The sequence below is a fragment of the Abramis brama genome (assembly GCF_963993115.1).
Source record: "Abramis brama genome assembly, chromosome: 4".
NCBI classification, from domain to species: domain Eukaryota; kingdom Metazoa; phylum Chordata; class Actinopteri; order Cypriniformes; family Leuciscidae; genus Abramis; species Abramis brama.
This window is the reverse complement of record NC_139966.1, coordinates 51,641,944-51,656,842: the sequence shown is the minus strand read 5'-3', so window position 1 is coordinate 51,656,842 and position 14,899 is coordinate 51,641,944. Positions and strand designations below refer to the sequence as shown.

The 14,899-nt window shown below is 39.8% G+C and overlaps 2 protein-coding genes across 2 annotated transcripts; one reads left to right on the top strand and one right to left on the bottom strand.

The window, feature by feature from the left end:
• Positions 1 to 385: 385 nt before the first annotated feature.
• pou3f2a (POU class 3 homeobox 2a) lies at positions 386 to 4,942 on the top strand (the record flags this gene model as incomplete). Its single annotated transcript, XM_084111888.1, is given in 2 exon segments — positions 386 to 434; positions 437 to 4,942. Coding segments are annotated over 2 exon segments (1,194 nt in total). The 3' UTR covers positions 1,582 to 4,942.
• A 1,078-nt stretch (positions 4,943 to 6,020) lies between these two features.
• faxca (failed axon connections homolog, metaxin like GST domain containing a) lies at positions 6,021 to 14,589 on the bottom strand. The gene is made up of 6 exons (XM_084110948.1): positions 14,103 to 14,589; positions 12,092 to 12,227; positions 11,816 to 12,012; positions 10,731 to 10,948; positions 8,823 to 8,939; positions 6,021 to 8,720 (listed from the first exon to the last, which is right to left on the bottom strand). Exons 1-6 carry the CDS (start codon positions 14,360 to 14,362, stop codon positions 8,434 to 8,436), a joined length of 1,215 nt encoding a protein of 404 aa, XP_083967074.1. The 5' UTR covers positions 14,363 to 14,589; the 3' UTR covers positions 6,021 to 8,433.
• Between the last annotated feature and the right edge of the window lie 310 nt (positions 14,590 to 14,899).

The window sequence follows — 14,899 nt, the reverse complement described above, 5'->3', positions numbered from 1 at the left end:
TGTATTGTCTTTTTTCTTTGTTTGTTTGACATACACTCAACATATATCGACAGTAATAAAAATATTAAATTGTTTTCATATGCTAGTTTTCACGGTTCATTTAAAAAAAAAGAAAAACATTTTAGTCCTTTTTGTACAAAACGCTCATACAATAGCCAATAATAACGAATGCTAGTCAGAATCAATTATTTTGTTCTACTGGCATGACTATCCTATAAATATCAGCACAATAATTATACCTTACAGCATCATAATAATTTTGAACTGAAACATTTAAACTTAATGAAAAACTTAATGAAAGCCAGGCTGGATACCTTTGGAGCCCATTGCGCCCACTGCGCCCTGTCACTGCTGATCCCTCTGTGCTTGTTTTCAGGAGAGCGCAATGGGATGGGGGTTCTGTGTCGAATCTACTGCGACCAATGAACGCGCCGCTGCCACATCTGTCAAGCCGTGCTGACCAATAGACAGCAGAGCGAGGCGGATCTCAGGTGCGCGCCTCTGCGTCTTCGCGGCTCTGGCGCGCTGGGGAGCCGCCTGTGGCACAGAGTAGCTGTAGAAACTATGGCGACCGCGGCGTCCAACCACTACAGCATCCTGTCCAGCTCGGAGCCCGGCAGCATGCAGCAGACGCCGCCGCCGGCCTACAGGGACGCGCACAGCCTTCTGCAGAGCGAGTACACCACTCTGCAGAGCAGCGGGAGCACGCTCGGCCACGCGCACCAGTGGCTGACGGCGGCGCTGTCTCACGGGGGAGAGGGGTCGCCGTGGCCCGCCAGCCCGCTGGGTGAGCAGGACATTAAGCCGGTGGAGGAGCTGCAGCATTCGCCGAGACAAGCGCATCTGGTGCAGCAGAGCCAGCATCACGAGGCGGGCGCTTGGCGCGCGACCACCACCGCGCATATGCCGAGCATGAGCACCTCCAACGGGCAAAGCCTGATCTACTCTCAGCCCGGCTACGGCGAGCCAGGGATGCACCACGAGGACCACCACAGCCCGCATCTGAGCGAGCACGGCCACCCGCAGAGCCTGCACTCGGACGAGGACACGCCGACCTCGGACGACCTGGAGCAGTTCGCCAAGCAGTTCAAGCAGCGCCGGATCAAGCTGGGCTTCACGCAGGCGGACGTGGGGCTCGCGCTGGGCACCCTCTACGGCAACGTCTTCTCCCAGACCACCATATGCAGGTTCGAGGCGCTCCAACTGAGCTTCAAGAACATGTGCAAACTCAAGCCCCTGCTCAACAAATGGCTGGAGGAGGCGGATTCCACCTCGGGAAGCCCGACCAGCCTGGATAAGATCGCCGCGCAGGGGAGGAAGAGGAAAAAGCGGACCTCCATCGAGGTGAGTGTCAAAGGGGCCCTGGAGAGCCATTTCCTCAAGTGCCCGAAACCCGGGGCGGTGGAGATCACCTCGCTGGCGGATAGCCTTCAGCTGGAGAAGGAAGTGGTGCGGGTCTGGTTCTGCAACCGGCGGCAGAAGGAGAAGCGAATGACGCCCCAAAACGGACCGATGGCCGGGAACGAGGATGTGTACGAGGACGCCTCGCCTCACCACGGGGCGCAGACACCTGTTCCGTGAGAAAGGGGCGGCTTGAACATAATCGACTGTCTCTTTGTCCCGGCCACAAGCCCGTTCGGGGCGGACCGACGGTGATGAAGCGTCTCTGTGTGTGGCACCTCCGAGGGCGCGGAGCGCGCGTGGTTGCGCGAACAATCTACGGGCACGGGCGCGAGAAAACACGCTCTGGCAAAAACCGAGGCGTTACGCGCCGCGACCGAACCTAAAGAGGGAACGTAAACATACTTTTATTTAAGAGATTTCTTTTCAAGTCCGGGGATCTGTGAAAGCATCATATCACTTCCAACCGAAAGCTGTGAAAAAGGCGTCAGGGGCACGCCATCTTCCCCTCATGACCACAAAAGGTTTATTCCTGATTGAAATGAATCCGGTTCAATGTCTGCTATTCATTCTCATACAAAAATTAATGGCAAATGCTTTATTATTATTATTATTATTATTATTATTATTATATATTATAATATCTCCCGTCATGATCACAAAATGTTTAATACTGATTGAAATGTGTCTGCATTTCATTTAACTTCTGATATAAATGGCAATAATAATAATAATAAGAATAATAGGCCTAATATCTAAATAGCTCTAAATAATTTACCATAAATAAAAGGATCCGAATATAGCCTACTAATACACACAATTTAAAACAACAATAATGATAATAATAATAATTGTTATTATTATTATTTACATATTATGTACATATTAACATATGTAAAAGTATCACTGTAAATGTGAAATCTAATTTCGGTCACAACAAAGGCTGCCAAGTGCTGCTGTGTGTTGTTCAGTGGCCGAGCAGCCTGATTTCATGCAGATCACGGATTCACACTGCTGCTGCATAACAGAGGCCTGGGGAAACATTCAAACCTTTCCTCAGAATCACACAGTGCCGTGGATCACTTCGAAATGTCTGTTTACAAATGAAAAGAATTGATATCAATCTTTGTAGTTAACCACTCAATTGGGTTTTTCTTAACATTTTGATTGAATTTCTATAAGCATCCACCAAAAGCGTCCGTGATTTGAGACAGTGGTTTGTTATTTTCTTCTCTTATTTTAAATCTCTCTCTTTTTTTTTTCTGATTTAGGAAATCTAAAAGAAAGCCAAATAGAATCGTATTATTGTGATATTTCATATTACAAATAAAAACAAACCAGCTTTAATTTAATTAATTTGTCTGGAAACGTTTATGGCGTATAAATGTCAATATTTAAAAACAACAACAATGACAATATAATAAGAGTAATAATAATAATAATAATAATAATAATAATAATAATAATGTGAGGCCAGTGTTTCTTGCCCAATTTTTACTATAGTAACATTGTGTGATTTTGTGCGTCAGCTAAATGTATAAGCCTCAACATGTTTGTATCTGTTTGATATTTTGTGTTTCTTGTTTATCCCAAATTTATCTCTCTTTTTGTACGAGAAATACTACACCAGCTGTGTTACAATTATTTGATGGCCTGCATCGAAAAAAAAAGGACATTGTGCGTGGATTTTTAATTTTCTATGGCTCTGTGAATACTTGTATATTTGTGCACTTAACCTGGCACTGCCAAAGCACAAGCTGTCAGTGCGCCCTATTGAGGCCAGTAACGTCTTTGGTTTTGACAGAAAAATTGCACAGTTTTTAAAAGGCTTTTGTCATTAAATGAATACATTTTTATATAAAGAAGTGCCTCTCGTGAATCTATGCCCCGTGAATGAAGATCCTCAAGATAAATGGATTCACAATTTCACACATTATGTGAGCATCAAGGCTTGAATATAACGTTGCCCCGGGATGAAATGATGCTGTAGATCCATTGCAGCCCGTTGCAATTCATTCGCTTCGATTTCTACGTGACCATGGAGCCAAATGTTTGCCATTCCACCCGTAATGAAGACGGATTAGACGGGTTAAAACGAGAGAGACGTGTGGGAATATTTTATTATGCTATTCTGGATCTAAATAGGACTCTTTTTTAATATTCCGAATCACCCAAAAATGGCTTTAAAATGTAAACGTAAACAAAATATCATACTGCTACTAATAGAACATTAGTGATCTATCGGCTAATAGCTTTTAAACGATAACAAATGCATTATATTGTTTTAGTATCTCAGACAGTCTTTCCAAATATCATCGGCCATTCAATAAAATCAATTTACTGTTTCATCAATGAACAATTTTAGGAAAACGACCAAAAACAATCTCAAGGCCTTGGAAATTTCGACTGCCTTGAAAAACCCGCATTTGTGTGTGTGTGTGTGTGTGTGTGGTGTGTACACCTACTTAACAATATTCTGGGCACAAATTTGTACAAAGAAGTGAGCTAAATCTGACAAAAACTCCCAATACCTAATTTTGGGAACGTCCTCATTCCTATAATAAAATATTTTTATTATTTTTTATTATTATTATTGCAAAAAATGCAGAAAATGTTCTTGTAGGGTTAGGGTTAGTGTGTGGGTTATGGTTATATATATATAATATAGCTGCATTTAAAAACGATAAACCTGCAATGTGCCCAAAATGCCCATTTAGATAAGTAAACGTGTGTTTGTGTGTTCGTGTGTCCTCTCTATTGCGAGTATGTGCTGTGAGCGCCATCTACTGACAAAATGTGTTAAATGGAGCAATAGAGACATTACAGTTGATCTGTTTTCTTGGTCTGCTTAGTCAAAGATAAAGGTATAAAGTCGTGGAATATGAACTTGGCGATGTATTTATTTGGCGGTGTAAATATACCGGTAGTCACTCATCTTGTCTGTGTGTTGTCGGTGCAGATTGTAGGCCTTTAAGAAGATTTATACGGTTATAACGTTCTAAAACCCAGCGAGTCTTAAAGGGATTCATCCAAAAATAAAAATTCTGTCATAATTTACTCACCCTCAAGTTGTTCTAAACCTGCATGAGTTTTTTCTTCTGTTGGACACATAATGTTGGTAACCAAACAGTTTCTGGTCGCCATTTACTTAGTATTTTTTCATACTATGGAAGTCAATGGGGACCAACAACTGTACCAACATTCTTCAGAATATCTGCTTTTCTGTTCAACAGAACAAAGAAACACATACAGGTTTAGAACAACTTGAGGGTCAAAAAATGTGAAATTTTCTTTTTTGTGTGAACTATCCCTTTAAGTAAATGTATATTTGTGGATAATTTTGAAAGTGACCATAGGTTTTTCATGACAAGGTTGTGTTTGAGAAAAAGTTCTTAGTGTTGGAAAGTTCTTATGGTGGCACTTAAAAACCTTTGGATCAATCACTCTGGATTGCTTAAGGCTGAAGATCAACATTAAAACTTAATTTATTTTAAAACGTTTGTGTTTTCCTAAACGCTTAAGTTGAATTCTATTTCTGCCTTTGAACAAACCAAAGCAAAAATAAAGAATAAAGTCACTTGATGTGTGTAACAGCTATACAGATCAGCAAATCAATCTAAAATATCAATAGTTGAACAAACTGAACTAAATAAATAATCAAATAAAACCATTAAACCTTGAACAAGCATAATAAAATGTATATCATTTATAATAATTTAGCTTTAATTTCAATAATAAGCATCCCCCCATTTGTGCCACACTATATTAATTAATGTGATTTAAATTGTTTTGTTTTTTTTGTGCTTAATGAAAGACATTGTAAATAATATGTATCAGTAAAGAAGATTTAAAGAATGGACTGAAATCAGAAACCAAACATACAACCAGGATAGTTTCCTTTAATACAGCTATATTTCATGAAATATTTTGAGTATCTTTAACATATTCGCCAGACAAATTTGGTTCCTTATGTTACAGTGATCATTCATGTACACAACCCCTCCCTCCCCAATATTATGTCTAGCCCATAATAAAACCGTAAATCCACCAGGGTCATGATACACACAATACAGACTGTATGGCTCTAAAATCAGCACACATAACTGTAAGAAAACATATGAGAGATTTGAACTTTTACCTTTGCCTTTCTAACATTATTCCATCTGTTTGTTGCCATATTTCCATCACATTTGGCATATGAGTGGGGTGTTGGGTAGTGAGTCTAAAAATAACAAGGTAAATAACAAGGTTGTCATGTATGGATGATAAAACTGGCTAGAAAATAAAGCTCAACAAGGAAGCACTTGCACTTGAAATTGAATTTGAAATTCGTTCAATATAATCAAACATAAAACATAAAGCTCTCAGAGCAAATCTTTGCAACGAACAACTATGTTCACGAACAAAAAAATATATGAAACTCATTAAAAGTCAAGAATAAGTTCAAAATGTAAACTCAATCATAAGTGATAAATAAAAAAAGTGTTCAAGTGGTTCAGGAATAACACGCAGTTCACATAAAAAAAAAATATTAAAAAAATATAATAATTGTTTGTTTATAGAAACAGGCAGTCAAGAATCAATAAAAAAATACAAATAAGCAAACAAACAAACATCATAAGAAAGAATATGGTTTTAATTGTATGCACTTTAAAAAAATAAAATAATTAATGGCATGGTAGCCTACCTATTCAAACAGTAGCCTTTTTCTAATAAAGCACCAGTTAATGAACCTGTCCTGATGTTTGTATAAAAATGTTTTTTCATACACATTTCCTAATAATTTGGGCGTATTTGTTTTGTTTGAACAAACATCAGATAAGTAGCCTATGTGCATTTAAAGGGCGTAAAGATGCCGAGACACTTTCCATTCTTTCTTCCAAGAGCTCGATAGACAGCGTAATGCAGGATTACGTTCATGATATTAAAAGGGCATTTGTGGTAACAGGAAACTTGTGTGTATGGCACAGCAAGATACAGATTATATCTCTCTACGGAACAGAAAAAAACATAAGTCTCCCGTCTTGCATGTGTCATTTGGTGTGCACCAGCCCCTGGGAGATCATTCCTGCGAGTGTATTCATGTATAACGATGACTCAGTCGTGCAGCAGATGGACACACACACACACACACACACACACACACAGACACACGCATTAGCTGTCTGTCTCCATCTGTATTGTTATGTTCCTCCCTTCTGTAATCGCTGCATTACCGGGGTGTTTTCTGTCATGTCAATGTAAACCATGATTCAGTCCACAGGAGGCGCTATTGCTCAATCAGATACCCATCCGAAGTGTTTGCTGTTCGACAAACACAAATTATTTTTTTGCCTACATTTAGCACAGCTGCACATACATATAACGGTTGCATGATACAAATTTCAATACGGTTATGCTGCGCAACAAACTTCCGTATTCTGTAAAACAGGTTGCATCGCTTCCGGGTTTTTTTTTTTTTTTGCCTTCTCACTAACATTAATTCGGATATTAAAAAATCGAATAAAACGTCAACAATAAAAATAACATCCTCATAACATACATTGAAATCCGTCAGTTCATAACACTTTCTCCGACAAGATGCGATGAGACCTGTTTTCCTGTTTGTTCATATGATAAACTGAAAAAATAAGATTCAAAATCTGCATTAGCCTACATTTACTTTTTTTGTATATGGAAACAGACTGCGAACCCCAATTTTATAAATTTGATCAATTTTATATTTATATTTACCATAGGCGATTTGTTCCTATGGGCTATGAATAATTCACCCAAAAAAGCTACCAATTTAAGCCAATGGCATTTCATGTGCATCTTAAAGTCGACATAATAGAGAAGTTGCAATCATCTGTTTTCCCTATTGTGAAGTATATCTGAAGAATATATAGAAAAAAAATGTAGGGCGGGACCTGATTTTGTCCATGGAGAATTAATTGAATGGTTGTGGTTTGCTATTGGGCGATCTCATTTGAGTGACAGGTTGTCCCACCCTCGCGCCAGTAAACGCCATCAGAGAAAATAAGTTGCTGCAAGAGGGAGAAGTTTTAAAAAAAGATTTAAAAAAGAGGGAGGGAAAGTGATTTTGATTAAAGATTACAAGGGCACATGCATTGAAAAAAATGAATGATGTGCACTATTCAGCAATATACTGAAATATTCCAGAAAAAAAGAAAAGAGAATTGTCAATTTTGATTTCATGGTGACTTTAAATATGCACAAACACAAATGATGAGAGATGATGAACCCTGGTCACTATATGCTTCCATTATAAACATATACGTTTCAAATGTCTATGTTAAACAGTAAATTTCATAATTTTCCTTTTTTGGGTGAATTATTCACTCATGCTTTGCAAGATTGCTGGAACGGTTTGAGAACATACAAAACATCAGCTGATTTCTGGTCACACGTCACAATAATCATCCATAAATTTACTCCCTCTGCATTCTCTGCTTTTTCCTAACAAGCTTTGTATATTTTACTGAATAAAACTGGAATTGAATTTTAGATGGACTATGAAATATTGTGTTTCACATAATTATTATCTACACATTTCAATCATCACCTAAAATCCTTATTTCTCTCTGACTAATAATAAATCCCAGGATGTAAGAAATGCTGATTAGCTACAAACACACATTGTAAATGGGAGGTGATCACATGTGATGATGTCATTCTGATGATTCCGAGCACTGTGATGATGTCACACGGCGGGAGGAGTGATTCAGCTGAAGCATCATTCACTCCTTTAAATTTTCACTCTATCCACTTCTATTATTTTGTTTGATGTTTTTTCTTCCTGTTGATCTGGATTCTCTCCGGCCTGGCCTGGCCTTTCCTCGTTTAATAAAATTCTCTCTTTCGTCACATAAAAACTGTCTTCTCCCATCTGCTTTATTGCAATCCCTCGCTCAGAGTTGCCACATCACCATGATAACATCTTCATTTGATCAGCCCTTCCCCTGATAAAGGGCTAGCGGGAGAACAAAGGGGCGGGGCCCGTGCAGATACATCACAGAGGGGGTGTGGTTATCACTTTAACTGCTCCGTTTCCGAGCATTCTGTGTCCATGTCAGAATCGAACAGAGAGCGTCCGGTCATGTCGCTGTCCGGCGACGGTGTGTTGTGGTGTGACAGAGCGCTGTCCTGCTCCTGGAAGCTGTCGCTGCGCGAGTAGAGACCCAAATCCGGAAGCTGGGAAGGAGAATCCGGCTCCTCGCTCAGTCCGTCGTAGTAAAGGTCATCAACATCCACAAACCACTCCGGCCAGAATTTCCGGCGGATTCGCTCACAATACATGGCCAGATTGATGAACTCACCTGTGCCGAGGGAGCAGCTTTAGTCAATTCACACGCTCAAAACACATGAATGTTTACATGATGGTATTCCCATACAAAAAAAGCATGACCTATTGACCTCACCTTTGATTAACTGTTCCGGACGCGTTCCAGGGAGAGTCCACATGGCCTGAGCAAGATGACCAAACACAGCAGCATCTACTGTGGAAAGCTTCGGGCCCATTAGATACTTTTTATTGCCTGTGCAAGAAATTATTATTAAACTGAATTATATAAGACAATGGAAATTTTTATGTTTTTTAGGGGTGTTTACACTTTTTATGTGTTTTGGCCACTTCATTTACACGAAAACAATGTTTTGTGGGCTTGAAAACGCAAACTTTTGAAAACGACTTACAAAGTCAACGTTTTTGAAAATTATACGTTATCATCTCCGTGTAAACTACAAAAACTGTAAATTATAAACCATAAATACAAGTAACTGACCCTAAACCAAACCATAACCTAACCATAACTCTATAGTAAGTACATGTAGTTGATTAATATTACTCAGTACTTATTTGAGCAAGTACAATGTAACTACGTCACCTTAAAATAAAGTTTAACCAAAGTATGATCTGGTTTATGGGTTATGCAATTGAAAAAACAATTTTCTTACTTAGTGTTAATGTTTTACATTCAAAATATAAAAAAAAATTTAAATCATTAAATTATCAATAAATTATTTTAGAAGGAAAATGACTTAAAGGGATAGTTCGCCCAAAAATGATATTTAAGCCATGATTTACTCACCCTAAAGCCATTCGAGATGCATACGTCAATCTTTTTTCAGACGAACACATTTTCAGTTATTTTAGAAAATGTCTTAGATCTTTCAGTGGTTATAATGTGAAGCAATGGGGTCCAGCTGATTCAGGTCCGAAAATGTACATGCATCCTTCACAAAAATAATCCATCCGGCTCCAGGGGGATAAACGAAGGCCTTCTGAGGGTAATCCGTGCGGTTTTGTCGTAAAAATATACATATTTAAAACTTTATAAACTAAAATAACTGGCTTCCGGTGGCGGTCGGTGCGCGTTCACAGAGATGGATGCTGGCGTATGACGTATGACGTAGCGTAGGAAGCGTCGTGACGTAGAACGAACGTGACAGCGGAGCCAGAGAGCAGAGCAAAACAAAACTCAACGTTCGTTCTACGTCACGACGTCATTCATCTCCATGAACGCGCACCGACCGCCACCGGAAGCCAGTTATTTTAGTTTATAAAGTTTTAAATATGTATATTTTTACGACAAAACCGCACGGATTACCCTCAGAAGGCCTTCGTTTATCCCCCTGGAGCCGGATGGATTATTTTTGTGAAGGATGCATGCAAATTTTCGGACGTGAATCAGCTGGACCCCATTGCTTCACATTATAACCACTGAAAGATCTAAGACATTTTCTAAAATAACTGAAAATGTGTTCGTCTGAAAAAAGATTGACATATGCATCTCGAACGGCTTAAGGGTGAGTAAATCATGGCTTAAATATCATTTTTGGGCGAACTATCCCTTTAAGATATGTCTCGTTTTCTGAACAAATGATCAAAATTATGTGAGTTTATGCTTGAAGCAAGAAAAAAATGAAATGGGGTAAGAAAAATAATCTTGCTTTCAATTACCCCACTTAACATCTTAAATCATTCTTAAGTTAATGTATCTTGATTTAGGAGTGTTTAGATGTTTGTACTGGAGAACCAGACAAAAATGCAAGCACAACTTCAGCTTACTGAGCACTAGAGGGCAGCACAGATCCATTGCTGCATTATTTTATAACCTGTTACAAAAGCTCTGAAATCTCCAGATTGATCTAGAACAAGGATGGGCAAACTCAATCCTGGAGAGCCACTGTCCCGCAGAGTTTTGACAGTAGCCCTCCAAGACTGAGTTAGCCTACCCCTGATCTAAAATGATCTAGCCTAATCACTAAAATACCATAAATCCTTTCAATAAAGCTCACTAACCATGCCTCAGACACTGAAAACATACCAAGGAGTGTGGCAAGGGTGCGCATGTCTGTCTCCATCAGAGTGTAAACTTCCTCTTTGGAGAAGCGTCCGATCCCGTGCCCGTACATCTCTCTCTTCACAATGCCACCGTTCACCTGACTCAAGATCCACCTGAGCATGTCACTCAGCGGCCCGTTTGTGGCTAACATCTTCTGCGTCTCCTCCACGTTGTCCACCCACTGACAGTATGCTATCGTCCTAAAGCACAACACACATCATATCTCATCTTGATTATCAACAGAGTAACCAAAATCTTACTTAACCCTATAGAGCTTACTGTATCATATTTGATACACAAATTTCTAAAGCCTCTAAATTATTAACATGATCAAAACATCGCTGAAAAACCTGCCTTGTGTCGTCTGATTGATAGTTTTTGCTTTTTTTAGCAAGTAAAATGCCTTTTAGTGTAATGGTACATGTGTCTTTTTGCAGTGAAATCTGTACTGATTTTATAAAGTAAAATTAAGAATAACTTCAATATTGTTATTAATATTTCAAGACGAACACTATCTGGATTGAACCAACTTAGGTTTACTTGATTATCCATCCATATTTGTTTAGAAAATTCATGTTAAAATGTGAGAATCAAATATTTTACATCAGGCTTTTGAGGAATGATTATTTGTATATCTCTCAGTCATTGTATTGCGCTGCATTATGTTTTGACCACACAAAGAAAACAACAGATTTGATCATAAAACTAAGCATAACATATCATCTTACTAAGACATATGATAACTGATATTTTTATGCTCTTTATGTAAGTAGTCTGCTAAACTGTTATAAATGTCTCACAGATTTATATTTCAAGCTACAAGCTTTTGCAATATAAATAACATCAGCATATTCTTGCTCAGTTTAGGCTGAGGTGTTTTTCCTCCTCAAATATGAGCTCCATATTCTCACTATATCATACTTTATGAGGGTTAAATAGCCATGTTCATGTTGGAGTCCACCTATATTATGAAAGGTACCTGACCTCTGTCCAGAATATAATGAAGAATTGAAGAGGGTTGTTCAAATACTAGACCATGATGTGGAGGAAAACCAGCTCAGTCTCACCAGTAGAAGTGTTCCTCCACCATTTTGGTGATGGCACGTGAGATGGCTTTCTCCTGAGGACTCAGGCTGGAGTTGAGGTTCACGCCGAGCTTCTCCTCCAGGAAGTCGATGATGAACTCCGTCCCGCACACCTGCTCCTTATTATACGCGATCCAAGGCATCTTCCCTTGAGGAGACAACTTCCCATCGAAATAGTTCTGAGGAGAAAACAGTGTGTAAAACACCAAAACGTCCATCTCTTTTTAGAACGTAATCTCAGACATCATATTTTGTTACCTGGTAGGGAAGGTCCGCCATGCGCAGGTAGGTTTCTATCTTCAGGCAGAAGGGGGACAGGCTAGGGACTCCAGTTTTGGGTCGGGCAAACTGATGCAGAATGATGGTGTCTTCAGAGTCCAACTCCTGGTCCTTCCTACAGGGCATCAAATATACACTTAAAGGGATACTCCACTTTTTTTTGGAAATAGGCTCATTTTACAACTCCCCCAGAGTTAAACAGTTGAGTTTTACCGTTTTCGAATCCATTCAGCCGATCTCCGGGTCTGGCGGTACCACTTTTAGCATAGCTTAGCATAGATCATTGAATCGGACAGGACCATTAGCATCTCTCTCAAACAAATGACCAAAGAGTTTTGATATTTTTCCTATTTAAAACTTGACTCTTCTGTAGTTACATCGTGTACTAAGACCGACGGAAAATTAAAAGTTGCGATTTTCTAGGCTGATATGGCTAGGATCTATACTCTCATTCCTGCGTAATAATCAAGAAACTTTGCTGCCGTACCATGAGTCCAGCAGGCGTAATGATATGACGCAGCGCCTGAAAATAGTACCCAGCTTGGTAACTTCCAACGTGACCGGGACTAAGTTTGTCTAACCTATTAGACCTATTTTCCGTCGGTCTTAGTACACGATGTAACTACAGAAGAGTCAAGTTTTAAATAGGAAAAATATCAAAACTCTTTGGTCATTTGTTTGAGAGAGATGCTAATGGTCCTGTCCGATTCAATGATCTATGCTAAGCTATGCTAAAAGTGCTACCGCCAGACCCGGAGTTCGGCTGAATGAATTTGAAAACGGTAAAACTCAACTGTTTGGAGTTGTAAAATGAGCCTATTTCCAAAAAAAGTGGAGTATTCCTTTAATGAACTTACACACACACACAAAATCTGTGTTTCATCTCTTCCCTAGCTGGCTTCCTAATCTAGTTGTCTAATAAACCTGGCATTGTGCACTACAACGATTGTTGGCCCTTGATGAATGCTTTGTTCTTGTTTTGTAAGTCGCATCTGGATATAAGCATCTGCTAAATGCATAAATGTAAATGAGCATCAGAAATGAATGGAGCTCAAACAGTCCACACATGTACTAAAACTATTTATATTTTTAAAACAAGTTAATCAAATCCCTAAATGAGCAATTTCACCAAGTTCAGAGTTCATTCTTCAGTGTTTTCTATCAGCAGGATTTAGTCGCTGTCCACTTCGCTAGTGCTGAAATTCATTGAAGCATCATACTAGTCATTAGCTTTCTCTCTTAAGGTTTGTTCTTATTGAAACTTAAAACAATTAATCATATGTTATTTGTTTATTGCATGTCTGAATCAATGGCTTATGTAAATCGAATAACATGTAACCCGAGACGTTTTGCTGAGGACTAACAGCACTGCCATTTCTGCAAAGGTCAGAGAGGAAGCAAAAGCACAGAATTAAACCCAATTCACTATGTCTGATCACTATAATGACGGGTCACTGTTTACACAGTCTCACAAGGGGTCAATAAAGGTCATTCTGTCACATCACATTAACTCAAGCAGACATTATCCTCTACGCCTGCAACCGTGCCCTTGAAATAGCACACATCAACGTCAACATTCATGATTTAGACGAGGAAATAAACAGCATCCTATTCTTGCATCCTGCTCAAAATTCCTTGAGTTGGCAGGTATTCATTCATTCATCCTTCCTCAGTGGAGAATAATGAATGGACTGCACTGCACTGTGTTGACTTGTCCAGGATATTAATTTAGTTACTATTTTCTTTCTTAAAGACCGCCCCTCTCACTCCATCCAAGGGTCACAACAAGACCTGACAACATGATTTGTCACAATTATTTAACACAATAAATTAACTGACACTCTTTACATGTGCTTTATAAACTTACTATTAACAATAATGACATAGATAGATAGATAGATAGATAGATAGATAGATAGATAGATAGATAGATAGATAGATAGATAGATAGATAGATAGATAGATAGATTATGCAAATATCCCATAATACCTAATGACAAGCAGCTCGTGTAGCAAATATGCAGCGGCGGCGAGCAGCGCGCCCCCGGTGATGTAGAGCGTTTTCCTCCAGCAGGAGTCGGATCCTAACGCAGACATGATCCCTCCGTACTCCTGCAGCGGGTAGGCGATGATGTACTCATACAACGAAAAAGGCTCCTCGGGGCCGCACAACCCGAGCGAGAAGCTCTTGTTCTGGCCCAGTTCAAGCGCGCAGGAGCGGCTCCAGGCGAACCCGACGCGCCAGTACATCCTCTCTCTCCTCTATCCGCCCTTCGGCCCGCTGTGGGTTCGACAGGGGAGGCTTCATCAGTGCCGCAGGGTGGAGGTGAAGAAGATGAGGGTGTCAGAGAGCGGGTGAGGAGCAGCAGCGGGCATGTCTCCTCCTGAAACTGTCCGTCAGTCCCCGCGATGGGGTCGACATCAGTCCGCTCGCCGCTCGCCGCCGCTGTTTACCGCACAGCTGAGCGCGTTGCGTCACCAGGGGCGGGGCTGCTGATGCTGCGAGGGGGCGCGCAAATTCTCGAATTCTCCACTCTCATTGGTCAGCTCTACTGCTGTAACGAGAGAGTTTGATGACAACAATTTCGTAATAGCTTATAACATGAAATCATATGTAAGTAATTTACAGATGCTTAAATTCCTTTCCTACAAGAAAGAGTGGTTAAAGTAGCTTTCCAACTAACTCCACAGATTAGAAGGGATCATTATATGTTCTATTTACACATATTATAACTAGAAACATATAAACATAAATGTCTAATGTAAAGTGAATGCATGCAGTGGCTC